This window comes from Pteropus medius, unplaced genomic scaffold, assembly GCF_902729225.1.
Source record: "Pteropus medius unplaced genomic scaffold, Ma_sr-lr_union100, whole genome shotgun sequence".
In the NCBI taxonomy this organism is placed as follows: domain Eukaryota; kingdom Metazoa; phylum Chordata; class Mammalia; order Chiroptera; family Pteropodidae; genus Pteropus; species Pteropus medius.
The window spans coordinates 35776651-35803719 of NW_024340849.1; the positions used below are offsets into that span (position 1 = coordinate 35776651).

At 40.1% G+C, this 27069-nt stretch overlaps 1 protein-coding gene across 3 annotated transcripts in view; it reads left to right on the plus strand.

Moving 5' to 3' along the window:
- The window catches only part of KCTD1 (potassium channel tetramerization domain containing 1), an 85922-nt gene extending 62169 nt beyond the window's left edge, over positions 1-23753 (plus strand). For 2 of the 3 annotated variants that reach the window (XM_039844011.1, XM_039844010.1), the window contains exons 3-5: positions 3413-3557; positions 18787-19092; positions 22796-23753. In XM_039844011.1, coding sequence (XP_039699945.1) covers positions 3413-3557; positions 18787-19092; positions 22796-22954 — 610 coding nt within the window. In that variant the 3' untranslated portion in view covers positions 22955-23753. The remainder of the gene's footprint in view (positions 1-3412; positions 3558-18786; positions 19093-22795) is intronic. The other variant, XR_005648907.1, reaches the window with a different exon arrangement.
- The last annotated feature ends 3316 nt before the right edge of the window (positions 23754-27069 follow it).

The following is a 27069-nucleotide window of genomic DNA, read 5'->3' on the forward strand; positions in this document are numbered from 1 at the left end:
TTTCAGGCCCAAGAGCTTACAAATCACTGCAGTTTTGATTTGTAACTCCATTCATATGTCCACAAGAAATACAGCCTGTGTCGATTTTCCCCTTTATTTGCTTAGCCAAACAATGCTTTTTACACAAAACATTCAGCCCAATCTCAAAACCGACCTTGGGACGCCATATTGCGATCATTGCCACAGCCCTGTCCTTTCAAATTGTTTTCACGACTCAAAACGTTCTTCAAAGGTAGCAAAAGTCAGCAGCACTGTGTTTCCTTTTATTACTCCTGACGTGTGTTGCCTCAAACAGGGGGACTCTTTCTTCTCTGACAGGCCTTTCATCTCAGCCAGGAATGTGCACTGGACGCGGCCCTCAGGCCCCTCCTTTCCAAGTCTTTCCCTCTTCTCCTCACAGCCCGGCCCCTCTCAGCTCCCGCGTCACCCATGTAGCTGTTTCTGCGCTGAACACGAGGTCTGGAGCGTTTTCCCGCCATCTCTGGGCCTTCGGATCCACCAAGCACTTCCTCCCCAGGCCCAGTGCGAGCCCGCCGCGGAGGTGCCAGGGCCTCCGCAGGTTCCGGACTCTCGCCGGTCCGCGCTCGGGGCTGCTGGGGTTTCTCATCTGTAGGATGGTGTCCAGCCTTTCCTCCTCAGTTTTTCTAATTAATTCCTCCTCGAGACGCCATTTCTCCCACTGCCTCTCCCAGTGGCTGCAGCCACCTCTCCGTCCCCGCACGGGACCTTCTTTCAGATTTCCCTCCTCTTTCCTTAGCGTTTCTTCCTATTTCGGTAAGTCAGATGTGAAGGTGCTTCAGATCTCGACGATGCCCAATTTCCTCTATGTGCCAAAGGTGGTTTCTTGTTTTGTTTGTTTTGATTTTTTTTTCTTTTGCATTTTAAAAACTATTCAAATGACCCGTCTCTCCTCTCTTAGAAAGGTCTATAACAATACACTTCAGCCAAGATTGTTCTTTTACTCCTTAAATCCTGTTCCTTTTACTGTCTGCAGTCTTCTAAAAACTGCTTTCATAGAAATTTTGTTTGCTACTTTGAGATTCCTTCTGTTGCTGTAATCTTTGAGCGTGCCATGACCCCCATTTGATTTTGTCAACAACTAGAAAAAGTTAGTGTAATTTTATAAAAGAACAGACAGATTTATAAAAGAAATGAAAACACAGAAAATTCATTTCACCCAGATTACAGCTAGTAACTGGCAGAACTTCATTCCATTCCCTGCACAGTCACTCCTTTACTTATTCACTCCGTAGAGATTTAGTAATCACTCATTTTGTGCCAGTGTGCATCCATCTAGATTTTGGAAATGAGCACTTAAGTATAAAAAAGCATAGGATTTATATATGAATAAAATATTTACTTTTCATCTCTTTACTAAAGTGATTTGCAATCATTGATTCTTACTTATTTCAGGCCACTAAAATAATCAGTATACATGTTTGGGTTTCATTGTAAAGCTCTTACTGAACAAATATAAGAGAAATACAAGCTAGACCAAAAGCTTTCCTTAAGTAGTGGTAATTCTTTTCATTCCAATCTTCATAGGGAGGCCCCTTTAAGAGCAAACAGACCAGGCACAAATCCCCCAATGCTACTTAACTAGTCAGGCAAGTTACTCATCGTTTTGAGCCCATTTCTTCATCTTTAAAAGAAGGACAATGGATTTGTTACAGATATAAAGCGCTTAGGATAGTGCAAGGTATCTGGAAAGCACTTAATATAGCTCCCTTTTCTTCCCGTCAACTGTTAATTTATCATTTTGCTCACAGTGAAGAGTAAAATGTTTTAATAATAGGCAATCCAGTCTCATTATTTCCCATCCTGCATGAAACTGTCCTAGAAACACCATAAATAAGTGACTAAGTGTATTTTAGTTTCAGTACCTCTTTTTTATGTAGCCTATGTTTGATTGATGTGTTAATGAGATATGAATGACACGGTAGATGCAGGGCAACAATCCTAGGATGGTTGTAATCCACACCCTGTTAATCACCCTCAATTCATGGAAAGTTGGATGAAAACATTAGCTGAGAAAAATATATTGAGTTTTAGAAATGGGACCTTACCATAATTAGTTGCTTTCTTCTTTGCATTTACTACTTGCAGGTAAGAACTGAGTTTTCTAATAATCTTTAAAATATTTTTATGGAAACAGAAATTCACATGTCTTTCTTTTTTTGGAAGAGAGGGGAGCAGCTTTTCCATTTGTTGTATTTTAAGAGGGGTGGAATTATTGATTTGCCATTACATTTGTCCCATTTCCATATAAGGTTAGAAAATGTATGATTTTAAAATCATCTTCAAAGTAATAAAATGATGTTCCAAATTAGAGATAGACTTATAAGTTCCTCCAGAACTTTTCATTAAAAAATGGAGCCATTTGCCTGCCTACACTGTTAATGAAAAGTAAAAAGCACTTTTTGGTAAAGGAAGTGATTTCTAGTATGTAAATTTTATTTTTTGATATAGGATATTTGTTTGTCATTATCCAGCCCTCTACTTTCTCGTAATATAGATGTAACCACTTTCTATTAACTAAATATATACTAAACTGTCTAAGTTCAGCCTTCCTTAAAGGATTAAGTGATAATGAATGCAAAACACTCTAACTGTAGCACACTGTTCAAATGTTTACTCTATAAATGGAAAAACATATTATGAATTCCTGTTTTTAAAAATGACCCATAGCCACTTGTGTTCCAGAACTAGGTCATATTTTTGGAGTGGTCAATATATATTTTTTGGTCATATTTTTTGGATGGTCATATACGTATTTTTTATAATGATGCCTGCAATTACAAATGATTTTTTTCTGAGACCTAAGAAACTAGACTTTATTTTGTTAATAGAAAACATATTCTCCTAGATGAGTGATATTTTCAATTATTCTTTTTTATAATTAAATGTAGATGATAGCATATAGGCATTGCTTTATATTTGGAAGGTTTGGGATTCATGGGTGGGAAAAGCTCAGAAAATAGATTTCTTAAAAACAAAACTGCTTCTTTCATAGAATCTGTTTAAAAGACACTTTGGAGCAATAACATTTTTTAAGTAGCAAAGAAGGTTGTTTTAAGTAACGGGGGAAAGACATGATCTTCCATTACAGTGACAGCACTTAGCCATAATCACCATGTCGGGAACATTTTCTTTACAGGTTAAAGACAGTGAGTAAAAGAATTTACTTGAGAAAGCGTGAGACGATTTTGAATTGTCTGGTCCTGAGATATTTATCAAGAAGGGACCAGTACTTCTCAAAGAACCATAAAGAACCATTAAGGGGTTATTTTTTTTCCTGCCTGCCATCTTTGAAATTGCTACCTTTGACACTGGTACAAAATGGTAGCTATTAGTTTTAGTGGCCGAGCAATTGATTCTAATTGTCTTCACTGTTCCCTCTTTTCTATCACAGAATCGGAAGACTTTTTGATGGTACAGAGCCCATTGTTTTGGACAGTCTCAAACAGCACTATTTCATTGACAGAGATGGACAGATGTTCAGATATATCTTGAATTTTCTACGAACATCAAAACTCCTCATTCCTGATGATTTCAAGGTGAGGGATTCATGTTAAATTACCAATAGCATAAAAATATGATTTGTTTTGATGTGCTCCCCCTAAAGATATTTCTAGTTTTTTATTTTTAACATATACCAACTCAAGTGGCATCAGAGGTCTCTGATTTGATTATACTTTCTTTATAAAATATAGTACATGGTCAGTGAAGTTTTTCATTAGCCAAAGAGGAATTTTTATTTAAAGAATTTAATTGCATTTCATTTTAACACATTGAAAATAAGTTGGTTAAATCCAAAGCTTATTTCTGATTAGCTTAATAAAGGCTTTTTTCTCCCAGAATTTAACAGAAACATTGTATTTAACAATAAAATTTTAGAATTGTTCTCTTTAAAGTTAGTATAAGTATTCAGGTTCGTCCCACATTGTGCTACCAACTCTAGTCAATGGAATTAGATAAGAACAGATAGAAACTAGTGTTAATATTAAAAGGGAAGATACAAAAATGTAATCTTTGCAGCTGTTAATATTCTAAATAGAAGATCCTAAAGAATGAACTAAATACTATTAGAATTAATAAAGGAGTCATTAAAGCATCTAAATTCAGGATCAATATATTACAATTGATAGCTTTCCTATAGAATAACAAGAGCCAATCATAAAATATAATGGAAAAATATACCATTCACAGTAACAACAAAAACTATAACATCTAAGAGTAAACCTAACAAGAAAAATGTGAAGCCTGGTTAAGAAAACTGCAAATGTCTACCTAAATTTTAACAGAAAAGTTGAATAATGAAGGGACATTCTATGTGCCTGGATCAGAAGCCTCAATCTTGTTAAGATGTCAGTTGTCCTTAAATTACTCTACATATTCAATGCAAACCCATTTTAGTTACAGATGTTTTTAAAAGCGAAATTTGATACATTTATAAAGTTTGTATAGAAGAAAAAATGTTTAAGAATAGCTAAATAAATTATTGTGGGTAGTAATAGTGGTGGTAGTGGTGGGTAATGGTAGATGCGTCCTACTAGACATCAAAACATACTGTGGAGCTACAGTAATTAAAAAATGTGATGCTGATAGTGCTAAAATGTATAAGTAGCTCATTGGAGAAGAGCGGGGTCAGATGGGCGTGTGCATAGAAATTTGATATATTATAAAGGTGGTAAAAAGAAGAAATAATCAGTAATTGGCACCAAACAACTGGTATTGAGATATTTGGGGAGAAATGTAAAGCCAGAGCCCTATCCCATATCATAAGTTCACAAATATTTCAGAAGTAAAAATAAAATTAAAGCTGTAAAAGTATTAAAAAAAAAAAATAGGAATTTCTAAAAGTATAATTTTTAGGCAGAGAGGGCCTAACTAAACAAGACTTAATACCCAGAAAGTATCCTTTAAATTTTTTTTAAATTAAAGATACCATACACAAGTAAAAGACAAGTGTCAGACTAGAAGAAATAGTTGCAACAGAAGATCAGTATCTATTGTAAAAGAGCTCGTAAAAGTCTATAAGAGACATAAATGTGATGAAATCACTTTTAGATATAACAAAAAATTCCTAAAGAAAAAAGTAGAAATTTCCAATAAACATTTGAAAAGATATTCATTCTTTCTATTATCAGAGAAACAAAACTTAAATGAGATAACCCTTTTTATTCATCGAATTGGCAAAAGTACTTTTAATTGATAAAATACAGTCTTGGGAGTATACAGTATAGATGAGAGTGAAATTATTAAACATTTTTGGAAGGTAATTTAGCAGTAGTTTTTAAGTTTTCAAACATAGATATTCTTTGATCTAGCAATTCCATGTCTATTAATTTACTTTGTAGGAATATTCATATAAATATGCAAAGATATATGTACAAAGGATGTTTAGTGTAGTCATTTGTAATAGAAACAACTGGACACAACTAAAAAAATATTCAACAATAGCAGATGGTTGCAAATATAGACTATTTATACTATGGAATGGTTTAAAATAATGCGGTAGCTCTATGTCTATTGATGGGGGAATCACCAAAATTTTATCATTCAGTGAAAATATTAAGTTCAGAATACGTATAGTATGTTCCTATTTGTGTAAAAATTTATGTGTGTGTACATATACATAAAAAAGGACCTAGAAGAATAGACCCCAGATTAGTAAGAGGTTCAAGGGACCACTCATCCATCCTCTCCTTCAGGATTTTGAGCAACAGAGCATGTGCCAAGGATGATTAGCCAACTGGAAAAGAATATAGAAGAGTCATATCATGTACACGTTAATCTTAAATGAAAACGACTATATACATTGGGCAAGAAAATAAGAGAAAGTCAAAACAATTAGTGTGTGCAGTCCCTCTGCAGCCCTGGAATGAGCCTGAGGAAGACCTGAGACTCTGCTACTCCTCAGTCAGTGGCAGGTCCCAGAGCCTCTCAAAGAGTATGCATCTTTCAGTGCTGAGTGTGATTCCAGGGTTTAAAGACGTAAGAAATTGGTTTGTTCATCATGGCTCCTAAATGAAAGTCAGCTGCTTCATCAGTGATGATCTCTTCCAACTCAGGAAGGAAAGCATACTGAGACTCTGCTTCTAATATGGCACCTTCCTAGGTTTTCTAGGATAGTCTTCAATGTACTGTACATATTCTTTCTTTCTGTGACAACTTTCAAACATCTTTCCTGCCTTCCCCGCCTGCCATTTCATCTGGCAAGCATCTTATGCAGAGGGCCAAAGTTAAGTCTCCTTCTTCTAGCTCTCAGTCTAAGCCTGGGGACACACCTGCTCCAAGACGGCCACAGAGAGAGCTAGCTGGCTGGGTTTAGACAGCAGGCCCCAAGGCTGCTCGGATGACCAGCTGCATAATTGAGGACAGCAGGCCACTAGCTGCAGATGGAACATTGAGCTAAGAGGAAATTCAGGACTGCTTCTAGAAAGCAGGCACTGCCCCTCACAGTGATAAATTGGGCTGAGTCCAATACTGGGCACAAGAAGGAGTCAGAGGAGGGCCTGCTGTACATGGGCTTGGACTTCGGCAGTGACCCCAGCCCCTCTAATCAAGCCTGCCACCACCATGTCAGGCATTCACCAGTCGGGTTGGGAGAGCAATTAAGAGTAGAGAGAGAAGGGCCAGAGGTGCGATGTGATGGCAAGGGGGCGGTGAATGTTTCCTAGAACATTCATGTTTTCCTGGAAGGAAGGTAGTGGAATTAGGAAAGGGGATGAAGGGGAGGAAATTTCACTTTTAGTTCTGTTTTAAGGTGACTGCATTTCCTGATATCCACTCAGAATCTCTACCTGGATAGTTCATTTGCTCCTTAAACTATGCAAACATGAGCTGGCCATGCCACCCCCTCTGCCCCACCACCAACCACCATGAAAGCTGCTTCTCTTCCTTCGTGTCCTATTTCAGTAAAAGATGCCAGGATCTACCTACCTGCTCCAGGCAGGAACTTAGGAGTCGTTCTGCACTTTTTCCTCTTCTTCACCTCCCACCCAGATCCATCGGTGAGTCTATTCAGGATACTTTGTAAATCAACCCACTCCTCTGATGCCACCTCCCTGGTCTAAGGCCCAGCCGCTCTCTGGATGACTGAGTTGCTTCATAATTGATCCCCTGTCTCCCAACCTCTCCCAACTCTCTCATCCTCTCTCCATGTTGAAACTACGAGACAGTTTTTTCTCATTAAACTTTTTATTTTAAGATCATTGTAGATTCTCATGCAGTTGTAAGAAGGAGAGATCCTGTCCCTCCTCGCCCCCCGCACCCCCCCACCCCCTGCCACAGTAGTAACAGCTTGCAAATTATAGTGTGGCATCACAGCCAGGATATTGACATTGATACAGTGGAGGTATGGGACACTTCCATCATTGCAAGGATCCCTCCTATTGCCCTTTTATAGCCATACCCTCCTTCCTCTGCCCCTTCCTCCATCTTACACTCCATCTCTCATTAAGGGACATTTTTTTAAAAATAGTGTATCATGACTTGCTCCCGCTTAAAACTCATAAGGGGTTTCCTGTTGTCCATGAGCAGAGCAGTGCATCTTTGTCAGAGTCCATGAGGTCCAGGAGGCTCTGGCCCCCACCCACCTCACCTGACTCTTATATTTCACATACGCCTTATAGAACTTCTTAGTTCCTCAAACACACCATCTTTTCGCCCCCTTCAAAACAGACCATTCTGTCTGTCTGATGCTCTTTCTCTGTCCTTTATTTATCATTCAGGGCTCAGGGCTCATTGTATTCATTACTAAGCCACCCTGCGCCTAGTCTAGCTTAGGTTTGCCTGTACCCACCCGATTCTCCATAGTCACACACAGTATATTTGTAATTATTTGTCTCTGTTATTTAGCACTGTACACCCAGCTGTAAGTTACAAATGCTTTCAGCTACAAGCGCCTTAAACTAATGGAGATTGGTTTTTCTCACGTAAGAAGTCGGAGGCCTGTGGTTGTTAGCAGTAGTATCTGCTTGGTAATGTTATCAAGGACCAGGACTCATTATTTTTTTTGCCATCCTCTGTGTTGATGTTTTAGCCTCATGCTTGTCACCTCAAGGTCATAAGGTAACTGCCACAGCTCCAGGCATCACATCCTCATTCAAGGCAGGTAATAGGGGCAAAGAGCTTTTGAATCATAATACGTTGTCCTTGTCAGAAGAACCTGAGCAGACTTCCTTTTATAGCTCATTTACCAAAACTGAGCCTCCCTCGGCCACAAAGAAGGCTAAAAAAGTGATTTTTTTCCTCTTTTTCAGCCTCCATATTGAGAAAAACGGGCAAGGAATAAAGGGTTGGGAATATCTGTTGGGGAAGTTAGCTAACAGACTCTGTCACACTAGCTCAGCACTGCCACATATTAAACATGAAATATCTGTTGCCTGAGTGAATGAATGCATGGATGAATGAATAAAGGGATGAAGTGAATCGCACATTCAAGTCAGATTGTGGTTCATACCTGGTCATATGCTTTCTTATATTCAAACTCTGGATACTTCGTGTATATCTCTTGACTCTAAGTACTTTGTAAGGGTCTCACAGGCAGGAACCTTTTTTTATGTTTTTCTAGAAGACATGGTATGCTGTACATGTAATAATTGCTTAATATTAATTAATTTAAACAGCAGAAAAGGATCAAAATAATCATGAGACCAGAAGCTAAATATAAGACACTTCACTTCTACTTAAAATTACATAGGACTAAACAAAATATATAAAACATATACATATATAATATCATCATCCTATGCTACTTATGCAGGTAATATATTAATTTATAATTCCTATGATTAAAAGAGATGCAGACTCCAGGGAATACAAACCATTTATGGGGAATTACAGTTAGAAAATTATAATAGCCATTTGTTTTTAGCTGCAATATGTTCCAGAAAGGAGCTAGGTATTTTAAACACATTTAAACATAGCAGGCATTATTTTTCCTTCAAGAGTATTCAGGTTAGATTCTGGGGAGGGAAGAACTTCCACGTGGGAGTTAAGCTGTGGCAGATTGCAGAGGACAGTCCCTTGAGAATTCACTCAGTCACCCACCTGGCTAGGATGGAGATAGTTGCTTCTCTGCACCTTACTCACTCCCTTAGGATCCCACAGCCCTGAGAGACCTGCTCTTCATCAATTCTAAGTACAGAACACACCCTTTAATTGGCTGAGAATTTAGCTGTAGGTAGCCCGTGCTTGGGGAAAAAGATAAAAAGCATGTCAAGTGAAACTCACGTATCCCAGGGCCCTGAAATGTTTCCCACGAAACCTCTGGGCTATAAATTACAGGGTGTTCTGGAACCTGGAGGAGCAGCAGCAGGAGAATGACAGTGAGGCGGCTATTCAGCCCTTGTGGTCGATGATGGAATTGCACCAACAGCAACAGTCAGTTTGTGTGAATCACAAATACAGTCCTGCACAGATGAGCTCTAAGTCTGCCTGTTCCTGAACAACATAATAGGTTCTTTCTTCCTCATCAGAGTTTATTTCATGACCTTGGAAAAGGGACATAGCATTTGGCATGTGGAGAGGATCTCTTTAACTGCTTTTGCTAGGGAGAGCATTCTTTATTATCTACTTCCCTCTCCAGCAATTTAATGCTGGGTTGAGCAAATGAATGACATCTTGAAATCACAGCATCCTGTGCCCCTTAAAACCTCATTCTGCAAATGTGCTGACTGAGCTGGATACCCATTTAACAATTTAAATAATTTCGTATTTCAGAACACCATTTAAGTGGCAGTTGCTTGTGCCCTGCACCCACTGAAAGCCGTTGGAATCTGTCCTCTAGATAAGCTACTATAGAACTTCTCTGCAGTGTTTTATTATGGACATGAGTGTTTATCTCTTTTCCCTTAATTTCCCCTCCCCCAATTATACCGATTTGTTCATTGTTGCTTTATTTTCTGCTTTTGCCCATGCACGTGCACATGCACACACACATGCACACACTCAGTTCTAATTTCCCTTACCACCGGGAATCCAGAGCTCTGGTCCTCTTTTTGATGGGAAACCACAAAATTCTCTCTCTAGTCTTTTATTTTGAACATTTTTGGTAAGTGTCCCCCCTGTTGCTAACATCTCTTGCAGTCTCTAGATGAATGTCCACCCTTCCTTGATAAAGAAAAATTTGCTGGCAGGCAGCTCCCAACTTACCTATCCCTGGCTTAAGTTCAAAAGTCTATTAGCTATTTTTAATAACCTTTTAACATTATATAAGTATATGTACATTGTAGAAAATTTGAAAATATAGACAAGTGAAAAAAAAGTTTAAACAGCATATTCACACCATTCAGAGATAGCCAGTGTTAAACCTTAGTGTATAGCTTTCTGAATTTTCTATACTTATTTCAGACAATAATCTCTGCCAATCCATTATACTAAAATTGTATTTCCCCAATACTGCAACCATATTCAGTTTTTGTTGACCCCCAGATATCTTTATTAAATTTATTGGAGTGACATTGGTTAATAAAATTATTATTAACTAATTTTCAAGTGTATAGTTCAATAATACGTCATCTATATATTGCATTGTGTGTTCACCACTCAAAATCAAATCTCCTTCCATCACCATGTACTTGACCCCCCTTTACCCTTATCTACCTTATTTCCCCAACCCCCCTTTCCCTCTGGTAACCATTAAACTGTGTTTGTGAGTTTTCATTTGTCTTGTTCGTTTGTTGCTTTCAGTTTCTTATCCCATATATGAGTGAAATCATGTGGTTCTCAACTTTTTCTGTCTAACTTATTTTCCTTAGCATGATAATCTCAAGATCCATCCATGTTGTTCCAGTATTTTATCTTTTCTTAAGGCCGAGTAATATTCCATTGTGTATATGTACCACAGCTTTTTTATACAATCGCCTTTTGGAGGGCCCTTTGGTTATTTCCATGTCTTGGCTACCTAACAAATTAAAAGGCTTCTGCACAGCAAAAGAAACCATCAACAAAACAAAGAGGCAATAACTGAATGAGAGAAGATATTTGCAAACAATACCTCCAGTAAGGGGCTAATATCCAAAATATACAAAGAACTCATACAACTCAACAACGAAAATACAAATCCAATTAAAAAATGGGCAGAGGACCAAAACAAACACTTCTCCCAAGAAGACATACAACCAGCCAGCAAACATATGAAAAGATGCTCAACTTCACTAGCTATTAGGGAAATGCAAATCAAAACCACAATGAGATACCACCTCACACCTCATACCACCTCACACCTGTTAGAATTGTTATTATCAACAGGACAAGTAATAACAAGTTTTGGAGAGGATGTGGGGAAAAAGAGACTGACAGGAATGTAAGTTGGTACAGCCACTATGGAAAACAGTATGAAGGTCCATCAAAAAATTAAGAATAGAATTACCATATGACCCAGCACTACTTCTGAGTATCTACCCCCAAAATTTGAAAACATTTATCTGTAAAGATATATGCACCCCGATGTTCATTGCAGGCGCATCACGGTAGCCAAAATGTCCTTTATGGGTGTTTTTTCCAAGATGGTATCCTACCCAGGACCACATATCGAATCTAGTTATGTCCCTTCCTTTTATTATCTACCATAGTCCCTTTTCATATGATGCTGACTCTCTGAAGAGACTAGACCAGTTCCCATATAGAATGTTCTCCCATCTGGATTTGTCTGGTTACCTTGTCATATGTAGTTTAGCTCATTTCTCTATCCTCTAATTTTCAGTAAACTGTAAGTTATATCTAAAGACTTGATGGGGTTAAGTTAAACATTTGGGGGAGAATACATCTCCAGTGATATTGTGTACTTCATATTAATCACATTACTAAACACGTTGTTGAACTACCGTTAATGATGCTAGACGGACTATTCGATCAGGGTGACTTATGTGTTCCTTAGGCTGTGACAAAAATGATCTCTGTCAAGCTCAGAGTTTCTCAGCTTGCACTGCTAACAGTTGAGCCAAATAATAATTTATAGTAGAATCTAAATTCTTTGTGGCTATGCTGTGCACTGTAGGCTGTCAAGCAGCATCCCTGGCCTCTGCCCACTAGATGCCAGTAGCAGCCCCCTTCCTACTTATGACAACCAAGAATGTCTCCAGGCACTGCTAAATGTCCTCTAGGATCAAAATCACTTCTAGCTGAAGCCCCCTACTCTAGCTTAAGGAAAAGAGGAAGGAAGTATTTATGGGAAAGATACTAGTTTGTGTCTTAGAACTAGTGGGAGAGTTCTCTCGGGCGGAAACACCAGGGCAGCTCTACAGACTTCAGTCATGAGAGTTTGTGGGCTTCTAGAGCACTGCTCATACCATGGCTCGTTGCCCACAGTGCCCAGGGTCTCTTGCCCCTTCTTTGGTTCTACAGAGAGACCATCTGATTGTCTCAGGTTGGCTCTGATGCTGACGCTCTAGCCAATCTGCTGTGGCAACATTTCTCATAGAAGGCAGAACGATGAGCTGTGTAGACCCCCAAGAAGTTTGCTCTTCTCCAGCACCTGAGAGAGTACCCACTCCAGCCCATGGTTTCAGCTGCTGCCACCTAGAATTTGCACCCCTGGTGCAGATACTGTTACTCCTATTATCACCTATGCATACTTTAGCTTTTCTCTATGAGATTTAGAGGGTAAGGGATGGAGACAATGGCTGGGTGGAGAAAGGACACTTTGCTACTGCTTCTGTTTCCTTTAATAGCCATCGGGATAAATCTGAGGCTGGATATCCTTGCCCCAGAAAAACAAGAGTAGACGGGAGAAGCTGGAAATGGGGGCCACTGGACAGGTAAATACTGAAAGAACTGTGGTGGCCCACCTCCCCCTCCAAAAAAAGAATGTTTTTTTTCCAAAAAAATGAAAGTAAGTCCTGCAGAGACCTGATTTTTTCCCCTTAAGATGACAACAGCTTGGATGCTATATTTTGAAATGTAAAATATAAAATCTTTTTATTTCCCTTCATTTTCTTGGTGCCTCTACTTTGCAGATACCCTGATACATACACAGTGTGCCCTCTAGGGAAGAAGCACAGCCTGAAGGGTCCAGGAGCAGGAGCCTACTCTCTCAAGCAGGGGTAGGAGAAGAGCTTCTAGAGTTCTTGGGAATGCATTCCCCACAGGGGAGCCCTCTTTGTGCCCACAGTGCCTAGCTTGGCATCTGGCACATAAGCAGATCTTAAAATGAATAAGTGGTTGAGTTCCTTTTGTGTGTAGAACCTGTCAACTACTATGTAAAACTTCCAGCACATTAGGAGTTAAATAAGCCTTGGAGCTGTTTTGCGGAACTAGGAACTGTATGTGATAGGGTGAGTTACGGCTCCCAAAGGTGTCCGCATTCTAATCCCCAGAACCTATGAATATATTACCTTGCATGGAAAAAGAGACCTTGCTGGTGTGAGTTAAGGGTCTTGTGATGGGAGATTATCCTGGACATCCAGGTGGGCCCAATGGAGTCATAAGTGTCCTTATAAGAGAAAGAGGAAGGCGGGAGGGTCAGAGTCAGAGGAGGAGATGTGATGAAGGAAGCGATGTGATTGCTGGCCACAAGCCAAGGAACGTGGGCAGCCTCTGGAAGCTGGAAAAGACAAGGAAACCGAATCTCCCTAGAGCCTCCAGAAGGAAGGCAGCCCTGCTGACACCTCAACCTTAGCCCTGCGAGACCCATTTCAGATATCTCATCTCTAGAACTGTGAGAGAATAAATCTGTGTTGTTTTAAGCTACCAAATTTGTGGTCATTTCTTACAGCAGCCATAGGAGACCAATGCACTGTGTATGTCACTTTCCTCCCTCTGGGGAAAATGTTTTCTGAATTCCAAATATTTAATCAAGAAATAAGCTTTTGAAAAGAACTTATACAACTCAATAACAACAACAACAAAAAAACCCCAAAAATCCAATTAAAAAATAGGCAGAAGACCTGAACAGATACTTTTCCAAAGAAGAAATACAGATGGCTAACAGACATATGAAAAGATGCTCAAGGTCGCCAGTCATCAGGGAAATGCAAATTAAAACCACAATGAGATATCACCTCACACCTGTCAGAATGGCTGTCATCAACAAATCAAAAAACAGCAAGTGTTGGAGAGGATGCAGAAAAAAGAGAACCCTCATACATTGTTGGTGGGATTGCAAATTGGTACAGCCACTATGGAAAACAGTATGGAGGTTCCTCAAAAAATTAAAAATGGATATACCTTTTGACCCAGCAATTGCACTTCTAGATATTTATCTAAAGAAAACCAAAACAATAATTCGTAAAGATCTATGCACCCTTATGTTCATGGAAGCACAATTTACAATAGCCAGGATATGAAAGCAACTCAAATGCCCATCAACAGACAATTAGATAAAGAAATTATGGTTCATATATACAATGGAATATTACTCAGCCATTACAAAAAATGAAATCCTACCATTTGCACAAACCTAGAAAACCTGAAAGGAAACATAATAAACTCTAAAAATTATGGGGTTTAGATAATAAAGCGAAATGATCCTGACTTAGGAAGGAAAGGGGGATGAGGTTTCTAAAGAAAGCAGCCTTGCTCTGCAGGGACTTCTCCGAGGAGCCGGAGCTTGAAGCATGCGTTTGGAACTAGAGAAAGACAAATACTAAGGAGCCTGCCAAGAAAACGAATGGCCAGCGTGCACTTAACCATGCAGAAAATGGTAACAACAACAAGAGGGATCTTTTTAGTTCCAGAGCTGGCAGATGCTTGGAGGCAAGTCAGTGCAGGAAGCTGATGGCCAAGCGAAGCCCATGTGCTCAGCTGTTCTCTAGCGCTCGCTCCCCCAGCACAGACCAGGTAGAACAATGTAGAAAAGGAAAAAATGGAGCCCAGATAGTCAAGAGAGTAAAAGGACGAACACCTGGTGACTTGAAGTAGTTCTGGGCTGGGCCCAAGATGATATCTCAGGTGCAAGATGACCTTTGGGGGAGCCCTAATTTTAAACCTTCACTTTAATAAGCACTAGCAGGATCCCTGAGAAATCACTGAGCAGGGCTAAAAGTCTTATAAGAGCCCACGTTTCTCTAATTTTTCAAGAGCAGATAACGATGAGTGTGAACCACGTTATATAGGGAGGCACTCTGTCAGTCCACAGCTGGACTTTAGAGCAGATTATTACACATGTGGTTTGTGAACTCAGAGAAAAAAAAAAGGTGGTGAAGATTCAGAGTCAGCATAAGGGGGCTTGTAGCCCTAAGTCTCACTAACCTCATTGCCTTTGGGTTATGCTGGACAAACTAGTAGATCATGGACATAGGCTCATAGAATATCAGGGCTGGAAACTACTTTAATGTACTTTACAGATAAGGAGACTAGCGCCCTAAATAGTCATGGAGAATATGTGGGCAATATGGAGACTTGGGCCTTCCCACACCTCCAGCCTTCCCCTTGGAGTCCCACCCAAACACATGGTATTTCAACAAGTCATCTAGCAAAGGCCATAATTATGGGCTGGATGATCTTAGAATTAGGGGTTTCATAACTGCTTGAACAGCCAAAATCCAGAGTGTTTTCATTTGTTACCTGAGCATCAACCTGAACAAAGGCCTGCATATAGCCCTGTCCTCTCAGTATTTTAAGAAATGATTCACGTATAGAAACAGAACACTTAGTTCGAAATGGCACAAAAATGAGAGAGAAACCTAGAGTGTTGAGTGAAGGAACCCACATTTTCTCAATGAGATCTTGATCTTGCCACCTCGAAAAAACATTGTCAAGGAATTCAGAGCCAAGAGTATGCCACATAAAGAGGGATAAATAATGAAGGACTTAAAAATTTTCACAAATGCTGAATGAGGAAGACCTAGCTCCAGAGCAGCTCTTGTGAAAAAGGTGTAGAGATTTCACTGTAAGCAAAATGTGAACAGAGTAAAGGGATTGCCAAAAAAGCTAATATGGCCTTATAATGTGTGGTAGGCAGAATAATGGTCCCTGAAAGATGTCCACTTCCTAATTCCTGGAAGCTATGAATATGTTACTTTACATGGCAAAAAGAACTTTGCACATATGGTTAAACTAAGCATCTTGAGATAGGGAGATTAACCTGGATAGTCCAGGTAGGCCCATTGTATTCACGAGGGTTTTAATGAGTGAAAGAAGGAGGCAGAGGGTCAGAGTAAGAGGAGATGTGACAACAGAAGCAGAGGTAGGAGTGATGCAGGACCACAAACCAAAGAATGCAGGCCGGGTTGGAAAAGGCAAGGAAATGGAATCTCCCCTAGATCTTCCAAAGGAAACACAGCCTTAATGACTTATTTTAGACATCTGGCTTTCAGAAATGTAAGAGAATAAATTTGTGCTGTTTTCAACCAATACATTTGTGGCAGTTGTTACAGCAGCCATAGGAAACTAATACAGACTGCATTAATAGTGATTAGAGTATCCAGCCAAGCAAAGGTTGTACAATGCACTCATTAGATCACATCTAAAATGTCAAGGTCAGTTCTAGTTTGGGTTCAGGCAGCATGTTGACAAAGTCAAGTACGTATCAGATGTCGAAGAACTTCAAAGTCATAACAAATGAAAAGGAGCTGAAAAGATTGGGTATTTTCAGCCTGAATAATAACAAGTTGTCTGAAAATGTTTGAAGGGTTAACATGTCAAAGAAAGATTAAGATCACTGAAACCCCAGAGGAAAGTATTAGAACAAATAAATTGCAGTTACAGAGAAATTCAGATCATTTTAAGGAAGATATTTACAACAATCAGAGCTGCAAAACAAATGCTGTGCCTTGTTAGGTAGTAGCTTCCCATCACTGGAAGCAATCAATTAGAGGCTGAATGGTTACTATTCAGTGATGTTACAAAGGATTCCTCTGTAGGGTCAAGACTGGTCAAGAAGACTGCTCTAAGCATCTTTTAAGATTTGAGGACTTGGCTCTAGAATAGACAAAGCATATTTTCACTGGAGTCCAAATCTTCCTTGTGCTAAAATTTGTAATTAAATCTCATAGGAAAATCAAAAGCAGTAGCAGTTCTTACTTCTGTAACTCTCAAGGAAGGCGGTTTTTAAATCTCCTTAAGAGCTGTCATCTTTATAAGTAAGTATTGAGGTCGGCATCTCACAATTGGTGTACTTCAAAGCTGGCAAACTATATTGGGGAGGGGGGCAGAGGTTGACCAGGGAGAACCTGCAGTCTCCCCACTTTTACCCTCAGGTAGAACTAGGGGGCCTCAGTTCTGCTCTGTCTTAAGAGTGGCCATACCTCAGCTTAGTTCTCAAGTCCTCAAACAAACAGTGTCTCCTGTAGGTCAGGAGGCTAAGCAGGGAGCAGTATACGCAGTGAAGGTGATCAGAGCAATGGGCTGCTTTTCTGTGGGGAACCAAGACTCCTGTAGTAATGGAGTTGCTAGGAGAGGACAGAACAGAGAAGCAGCCCATCTGCCGATGAGTATCGCCGATAGCGTCTTCTACCCGGCCCAAGTTTCTCAGTAGAGAAAGTGGATGATCTGAAGTTCTCTCACCTCTCCACACTGTTTTCTCTGTAAGCCTTTGATTAATGCTGCTGCTGCTAGTGCTGCTGCTGCTGCTTGATTTGCAAGAGAAAGAACAGAGTGCCAAATATAAACAGTTCCCCTGTGGTCATCCTCTCCCCATGCTTCCTCTCTGTCCGGGAGGCAGAGGCCTCTGACAGCACCCAGGCCCTGGGCTTACGGCACCAGGCACCACCGCCTGCCAGCTCCAGCCTGGGGAAGGAAGGCAGAAATGCCTATGTCAGTTGATTAAAATGTTCTCAGTCGTCGTGCCTGGACAAGTATCCACTTACTTCACACCCGGAGATGATTGTGGCCATAGCTACATTTAGGCATAATATTATCCTGCTTGATAACATTGTTCCTAAGTTGCTTCCACCCCCTCATCCTCCTTTGTCCTCCCCTTCTGTGTGTGTGTGTGTGTGTGTGTGTGTGTGTGTGTGTGTGTTAATGTTGTTTGGTAGATTTCTGTTTTAATTCAATAGATTTTTTTAAGGCAAGAGGAAAAGAAAACATGACTAGAGACTGGGTGATGGCACTTTCAGAAAGGGACTAGTTTCCTTTCCTGCACCTCTGTCCTGCAGGAGTCAAGGCCTGAGGATTTTTTGCCTCTCTCACTTTATAATGGCAGCACTAATAGGTGGGCTGAGCTTACATATCTCCATCGGCCTCCCCCAAACCATCATAGATCAACACTCAAGTCGAGGTGAAGGCTGCAAACCCCCCCAGGCTCCCAGCCACCCCGCTGCAGCCCCACTTCCGCCATCACACTGCCCCCCAACTCTCCTGCCAGAGAAGTTCAGGAGCTTCCACTGAATGTGACCGGGAGTAGAGGCTGCTGGTAAATGGGCACAGCTGTGCCGCCTTCACATGATGTCGGTGTTCTATCTGAAAAGATATAAAGCGGATTCCCACAAACACAATCAAATTTTAAATACTCAAAGGCATTTTTCTGCAAAAGGAGAAAAGTCTTGGGTAAATCCTTTTGCATCCCAGTTTTGTAATCTGCAAAATGGGAATAATAATGTTTCCCAAGTTCGTGGGCAATTATGGGGATTATAGGACTTAATTCATGTAAAGCACTAAGAAGAGGGTCCAGCTGGCCCTTCATACTGTTAGCTCCCTTTGTAATCACTGAATGAATGAATGAATGAATGAATGCAAATTCAGTCTGTACAAATGTGTTATAAGTGAAAATTTTACACCTGGATTTGATTATTGAAATAACAGAGGTGAAAAAGTCACTTCTTATATATGGACACTTTCAGTACTTTATGTTTGTATTTTGCAGTGTGAAATATGTATTGGGTTTTTTTTTTTCAGGACTATACTTTGTTATATGAAGAGGCAAAATATTTTCAGCTTCAACCCATGTTGTTGGAGATGGAAAGATGGAAGCAGGACAGAGAAACTGGTCGCTTTTCAAGGCCCTGTGAGTGCCTAGTAGTGCGCGTTGCCCCAGACCTCGGAGAAAGGATCACACTCAGCGGTGACAAATCCTTGATAGAAGAAGTGTTTCCGGAAATTGGCGATGTGATGTGTAACTCTGTCAACGCGGGCTGGAATCACGATTCAACGCACGTCATCAGGTTTCCACTGAATGGCTACTGTCACCTCAACTCAGTCCAGGTATAGCATTGTCATATGCTGTGTGACATCGAATGTCACTCTTAGTGCTGTTTCTTAACCTTGCCTTCACATGGTATCTTCCCTCTAAAGAGCTTGAAAACTCTCTTGTGATAACACTTTTGTTGGGTACAAACCTATTTACCCCTCTATAGCATTCATTCAACCATTCCACAGCTATTTGTCGAACATCTGTTATGTGCCAGGTTGCTGGTATGAGCACTAGAGATAGAGAAGAGAAAAAAAGAGACGGTAGCTCTATTTTCATGGAACTTATATTATGGGAATAGACTTAGGGGTAAACAGTAACCAACATAAATGTTGGTTGGGTAGTGAGAAAAGGATATCCGGGAACGAGTATTCTGGCAGGGGGACCAGCACGCTCCGAAGACTGTGAGGTAGGAGTATGTTTGGTATATTGAGGAATATCAGGAAAGCCAGTGTGGCTTGAAGAAAGTAGACCTGGGTCAGCGAGTGCTAAGACACGAGGCCGGTAGATGGCCATGAACAGATCGTGGAGGGACTCACAGAGGATGGCGAGCACTCTGGGATTGTTGGTTTAATTTCCTTTGAGTTTTTGGTTCATTTGCTGGCATGAGTAAAATGGAAAGCCATTTGAGGATTTTGAGCAAAAGAATGACGTGATGTAACTCAGATTTGAAAATGAATACTCCAGCAGCAGGTTGAAGACAGTGGAAGTCGGGGGACTGGTTAGAAGGCGATGGTCCAAGCAAGAGTTAAGAAGCGTCCAATTCTGAATATCTTGAATGTAGAGCTAACAAAGTTTTCTGATGATGGCTGTGGGTTGTAAGATGGAAGCCAAGGATGACTAAGATTTTTGATGGAGGAACTGGATGAACGGAATTGCCAGTTTCTGAGATGGAGAAATCTATGGGAGAAGGAGACTTAAGAGTGGAATTCAGAAGTTTGGATTATACTATGTGTGGTGTCATGTGCCTCAGACACTGGTGGGCGTGGTCATCGTCTTAACTAACATGTGTCATCCCTGGGCCAAGGGTGGCACATGCACTATCTTCTTATAACAGCACGAACAGGGAAGCACTATTAATCCTCCTACCTTGGCACATCTAGCTCTTGATTCCAGATCTGTCTGACTCAAAACGATTTGATGTCAATGGAGTGATGAGCTTTTAATTGGAATGGGCCCATGACTTTGTTCAGTATTGACACAACAAAACCTCTCCCAAAGCTCAAAGACTAGAAGCAGTCACACTCCCATTCTGCCTCTTGAAGAGTTCTACAACTCTTTATAATTTTTTAAATTGATGAAGAGATGTCTGAGAACAGAACAGAAACTGTTGGCAGAAACTGAGCCCTGGGCATGCTAGGAAGGCATACACTCTCAGGCAGCGGGGTTGTCCAGTTCCAGAGGTGTACCTCACACTGCCCCTTGCAGTATTCCTCAGTGGGCCTCGCAGACAGCCCTCCCCTCCCACATACGCCTTGTCCCCTCCTACTCCCACATCCACCTCGTTCCCACCCCTCCCTTCCCAGGGAAGGGCCGAGCTAGCCATTCAGAGTCAAAAAAGCATTTCCTCTGCTTCTCCAGGGCTTCGTCTCTCACAAGTCAAGCCTTGACCCCACCCCTCAGGCCATAAATTCATGCGCCGGACAAGTTTTCCCATCATTCCAGTCTGATTAGATGTGGAAATTTTCACCTGGATTAATGTCATCGTATGACACGGCCATGACCCACTCTAGAAGTTTCCTGCTCCACAGACCAAGATATAGACACCTTCCTCTAGGCTTTCAGAGGTTTTGAGATAAGGCACTCGACCCAAGACCCCATGGAGTGATTTTAGTGTTGTCAAATGATCATTAACATTAAGGAACTTTGCTGTTAACAAGTTGATGTTTAAAAAGTAATGGCCAAGAAGGGTAAGCTGTTTGCATTCCTTTGGAATAAGCTTTCACCACATCCAAGGTAACACTGGATCATATTGAATAATTATCATATTTTGCGTATTGAACCCCCTGGGGGGGATGTTTAGGGATTTCCTTATATTAGCAATTTAGCAACTATAACAACACTGAAAGACAAAAGATATCAGGGTTCAGTTCTTTAAAGTTCAAAGCTTCCTCTACTTTTGTAATTCCGGTCCTCATCACAGCAACGAATCCTTTCCAGTGAGGTGGTTTGGCAAAGCAAACTGGGCTTTTTCTTGCAGACAGGCTACATTCCTGCCTCTACTCTGGAAATCTCCTTAGAGGGAGCTGTTCACCTTTCTATTCATCTGCCACCAAAGCACATCTTGATTTTGAACTTAGGGAGAGTCTTCTTCATCCTTTCCTTTTGCTGACTGGTGTGCATATGTATGCGTCATGAATATATCTCAACAAATAGAGCATTGCAGAGCAGAAGGTTCATTTTGTTCTCATGAGGACTTTTTTTAATTTGCCAGCATTTGAAGTTTTAAGTGTCAGAAAGCGTACTCTTGCTTTCCAATCTCATCTAATGAGCTGTTTTGCAAGATAGCAGGTTATATTTCATATAAAAGTAGGTGACCAAAAAAGAAGAATTTTTAAAAAAGAGTAAGGGTTCACTTTACATTGAATGCATTTTGGAAGTTATTTAGTAATATTTCACTTCATCCCCGCCCCCCCCAAAAAAAAATTGAGCCAGACATCTTTCTAAAGTTATAATTGAGTCATCTTGCCTATAGGGTGATGCAGAAGTAATTTAATTATATCCAGAATCCTGGCAGAGAACATTTACAAGTCTAATATTTGTTGGATTCCTAAAGAAGTAGAATGTTCCAGTTCCGTGTCCTTTATTTTTGCCTAAGAGTTATAGGAACTATTTCTAGCATTTAACTGTGTTAGACATGTAATGACAAATCAAAAGTCAGGGATATTTCTGACATTTGATTTCAGAATTAAAGAATTGATTAGGTGCCTTATGCTTATATTAGACATTTAGAATTTCTTTATTTTGGATATGTGTTCTAATATATCACCATTGCATTTATTCTTGCCTCCCTGAATGTACACACGGCAATAAGTCTATTTCAGATGCCACAAACTTGAAAATATGGAGATAAACCTCAGTTGTCTTCAGTATTCCATTTGTCCTGCTGTTGAAATGACGTCAGTTTTCCAAGCTGTAGTATATTAACTCGGTATCGGGAAACTTGAACAATGGCAGAGTTAAGAGTGAATGAGTTGAGAGTGAATCACTGGCTGAGTAAATTTAGATAATGTCACTGTCTTTCCATATCCTTCATTTCATAGAATATATTTTAGTGGTAAATGAGCTTTGAAATGTGAACTTTTTTTTTTTTCAGAGAAGGTAGTATTACACGTTGCAAAAAACATGGAATTTGAGGCCAAATAGACCTGAGTTGGAAACCCAATTCCATCACTGACTGTGAGCCTCAGTTTTCTCATCTATAAAATGAGCTAACACCTTAACCCATTATGTCAGGAGGTTGTAACGATTAAATGAACTTGGCATATGGAAAGCTAACATGTAAAGGCATGTTTTAGGTATTAGAAATGTTTGCCCCCTCTCTTTCTACCCTTTAATTCAGAGTCTTCATTTAAAAGTAGAAAGGAGACTTAAGGGTTGGATAAGCTTGACCAGAGCTGCACATGATCTCAGACTCTGGGACAGTTCTTTGGGTTGATTATGTGGCCAAAGGGCATATCTCGCACCTAACCAGATGCTTGTCTTGGCCCCTCGCAGGTCCTCGAGAGGTTGCAGCAAAGAGGATTTGAAATCGTGGGCTCCTGTGGGGGAGGAGTGGACTCGTCTCAGTTCAGTGAATATGTCCTGCGGCGGGAACTGAGGCGGACACCCCGTGGACCCTCTGTCATCCGGATAAAGCAAGAACCTCTGGACTAAATGGACATATTTCATATGCAAAAAGGAAAAAACATACACAACAAATAACACAAACAAAAAAGGGACATTTATGTGCAGTTGGGACAGCAAACCAAGTCCTGGACCTAAAATTGAATAAAAGACACATTTATATCCAATAGAGACCACACCTGTATTCATATGGGAACAATTGGAATAGTGATATCCTCAAGGTGTAAAAAATATATAAATATATATATATATATATATATATATGTCAAAAGGTAGGAAATGCAAAAAAAAAGAAAGAAAGAAAGAAAAAAAAAACAAACAAAGAAAAAAAGGTGGTAGCTACGGTTGGTGCTGTGATGGCCGTGAAGTGTCCTGGGCCTCCAGAGGCCTCTGACCGATAAACAAGCCATGAGCAGTGAGGACGCATCTCCTTACAGTTTCCATTGCCAACAGCCATCCATTGTTTCTTTTTTTCCTTTTTTTTTTTTAAAAAAAAAAAAAAAAAAAACACCTTGAATAGAGTTTCTTTGCGTATGGAGGTTTCATGTCTCTCTTTAGGTGGGACCGGGCAGGACTTCAGAAAAACTCTTATGAGCACATTGCATTCAAAAGACATTAGACATGAAATTTTAAATGTAGTTTGTACAGAAGTCACACTTTTTTGTCCGCCTCACAGATGTGAACGTTACTTTGTTTTTAAACTGATCAGTTTTGCAAAGGGGCCAGAATTAGTACTTGTTAGAGTTGCTCCAGTTTGAGTCTGCTGCTTTCCTACAATTTTTCAAATTTTATAATGTATTAAATACAATAAACTCTGTTTAAAAAATAAGGTCTGTGTGAAACACACATGTCGGGGTGAGGCTATATTAAGATGAAATTTTCCTTTTTAAAATTTTCTGTGTTGAGCTTCAAAAAGAGGCCTGAAAACTGAGGCCACTTTTGAAGTCAAAACCCACTAGAGAATAAGGACATTGTCACCTGTTCCCGCTCGGCAAGTGTTATGTCCCATGCTTTGTCATTCCTCATTGGTTAGCAAGACACATCCTTCTTGTGAACTTTTTGTTTATAAATTTCAGTAATCTATTGCTCCAGAGCAAACCACACCATCATAGGAGCTTAAAACATTTTATTCTCTCTTGTGACTCTGGTTCTCTTGTGTGGACGGGCCTTCACTGGGCTACTTCTGCTGCACGTGATGTCATCAGGGTGTGACTGGGCTGGGACGTCCAAGACGGCTCCCCCATGGGGCTGCCAATTGATACTGGCTGCGGGGCTCTGTGTGTGTGTGTGTGGCTTGGGCCCCTCCCAGCATGGGAGCTGGGTTCCAAGAGGGAGTGTCCCAAGCGCAAGTACTCCAAGAAAGAAGAAGCAAAAGGTGCAGTCTTCTGAAAGGCTAGGCCTGGAACTGCTCAGTGCAGTTCTGCGACAACCTATTGGTTCAACAGACGGAGCTAGCCCAGATTCAAAGGGAGGAGAAATAATATCCACCTCCTGATAGGGATAGTGACAAAGAATTTTCAACCATCTTGAACCTACCATAACACCTGTCTAAAAGATTCAAAAAGTAGGGCATTATAGTTTTGGAAGAAGTAGGGAAAATCTTTCTTATTAGCTTTCTTATTAGCCAGAGAGGTAAGAAACCAGAGATTTCGATGCTACTTTGGAATGAAGCCCTCAGCTTTTCCAAGGTGTTAGTGATTCTGGAGGCTCCTCTGTCAGCCTGGCCATAACCTCTCTTTTCTACTTTCTCTTCCTCATTCCAGATACTCAAAACAAGCCTGGCACAATGATAAGATTGACAGGTAAACTATAATGTGTTTCTGCTATGAAGATGTTCCTGTGGTGATGGGCTATTTCCATTCTGAACTTTCTTTTTTTTTTTTAAATTAAAAAATCTATGCCTGAGGACACTAGTAATGAAAATATCTCTGGCTTCTGAAGCTAAAAGTAAGCTGTCAATGGCTCCTATCACCCCCTGAAACACAGAGGCAGCCCAAACACTGAATGACTCTAATGACTGCCAGCCAGGCTTCCGCGTAGTTGTTTAATTTCCCCTTATTTGAGACTAATACACCATTATCTCAGAGACAGCCAGGGCTGCTCTCACCAGCTGCTTGGGCATCCATGTCCTACAGAAAGGAGAATGAAATCGCTATATGATTCTTACTAGTAATCCATTCTCATTAGGCAGAATTTCCCAATCAATGAAGCAAGGGCCCCCACTTGGGGACATTCTGCTAGTTATTGTCATTGGTTAATATTTACCCAGCACTCCCTACGTGTAGTTAGTACTGTCCCAACCAACCATTCCACCAATTCTGTGCCTTAACTATTATCAGCCACTTCGTTCTTTTCTAAGTTCTTGTTCCCATTAATACAACTCCAACCAATTGCACATTCTTTCTACAAAAACTGATCCAATTCGATGGAGCAACCACATCACATGTAATTTTCACATTTTTAGGTCTTAAAACATAGATTCCCATATACCAAAGTACTTTAGGAAAGAGCTGGTCAATAAAAAATGCAATTGAGCCACAATCATATTTTTTCCCTACCTTTCATTATTCACAGCTCATATTCAAACTGCACCAGTTGTCGCAATAAGGATCTTTATAGCTGTATTTATTTTCCCCTTAGAGGGTCTGATCAAGGTTTGTGTGTTGCGTTTATTAATAATTTCCTTTTAGACTCTAATTTAGAAAGGTTCCCTGCCTTTTTTTTTTTTTTTTTTTTTTGTGCTCTTCCATGACATTGACTTATTTGAAGAGTCTCAGTCAATTGTTTTGTGATTTGCTGCCAGTCTGGGTCTGTCCAGTTGGTCCCTCTTTGGTAGGGTCAGGTTAATTTTTTTTTTTTCCTAAGAATACCACATAGTTGCTGTCATGTCCTTCTCATTGCCTCACATCACAAAGGTCTGTTTGACCCATAATGGTGATGGTGGTTTTTTTTTTTAATTTCTATTTTTTGTTTTTATTTTCTGCTAATGTAAATCTTATTGCATGTCAGTTATGATTTTTCTTTGGTGATGGTAATTTTGACCACTTGGTTGAAATAACAGCTACCAAATTTCTCCAATGTAAAAGTAGCTTTTCCCTTTGCAATTAATAGGTAATCTGGGATAAAACTGTGATACTGTACAAATATCCTGTTTCTCAACATACTTTCACCCAATGATTTTAACATTCATTAGTAATCTTTTCCTGAATCAATCATTACCTTGGTGGTTATAAAAGTATACTTTTTAAAAAGCTACTATTGCCTGTACCATTGATATTTGAAATAACTTTTGTTTGTTTGTTTGTTTTAGCAAAATGCATTTCTGTAGGGCACACCAACTATAATCTCTGATCTGCTCTTTTCTAAGAATTATTTTAGAAAAAGAGCATGAAGCAAGCCATTTCTAAACTGGTTTAAATAATAGGTGAGTTTCTACATGGTAATAATAATAACCATGTACTTAATGTTTGCTCTGTGCCAAGCATTTTATTGCGTTAACTCGTGAATCCTTATGACCAAACTAGAGGTTGTATTATCCCCATTTCTCAGTTAATGGAACTAAAACTCTAAGACATCAAGCACATAACATGGTAAAGGCTAATGTTCAGTTAAGCTTTATAAGGAGGGCCGAAAACACTATTTGAGAAAAAGTAAGTTTTCATGTTGTAATAGGATAAGGGAGAAGAGATTATTAATTAATAGCATTTTCTCCTTAGAACGGAAATGTATTCCGGGACTTAAATATTTTGAGTATCCTTTACAATATGTTGGGTACTCAGTTTGGTGGTACTATGATGACCATGACATGGTTTCTGCCATAAGGTGCTGGAGGGTGGGAAGGGACCCGCACGCACATCAAGCGGCAGAATTAAGGGGTGCACATAATTAACTAGAGTACAAGATAATATGAGATATATGCTATTTCATGTTTATAAACCAAGGATGATAGCGATGCCAAATGATAAGAGATCACATATACTTGGGAAAATTAAAGAAGCATCAGAGGGGAGATGGCATTTAAAAGCCGAGTGGGCTTTTGCATGAAAGGGTTATAGAGAGAAGGCAGAGAGTCAGAGCTGGGGAAGCATAAGGCAAGTTCAGAACATGGTGGGGGATGCAGCTGGTTTAACTGGGGAAGAGTGGAA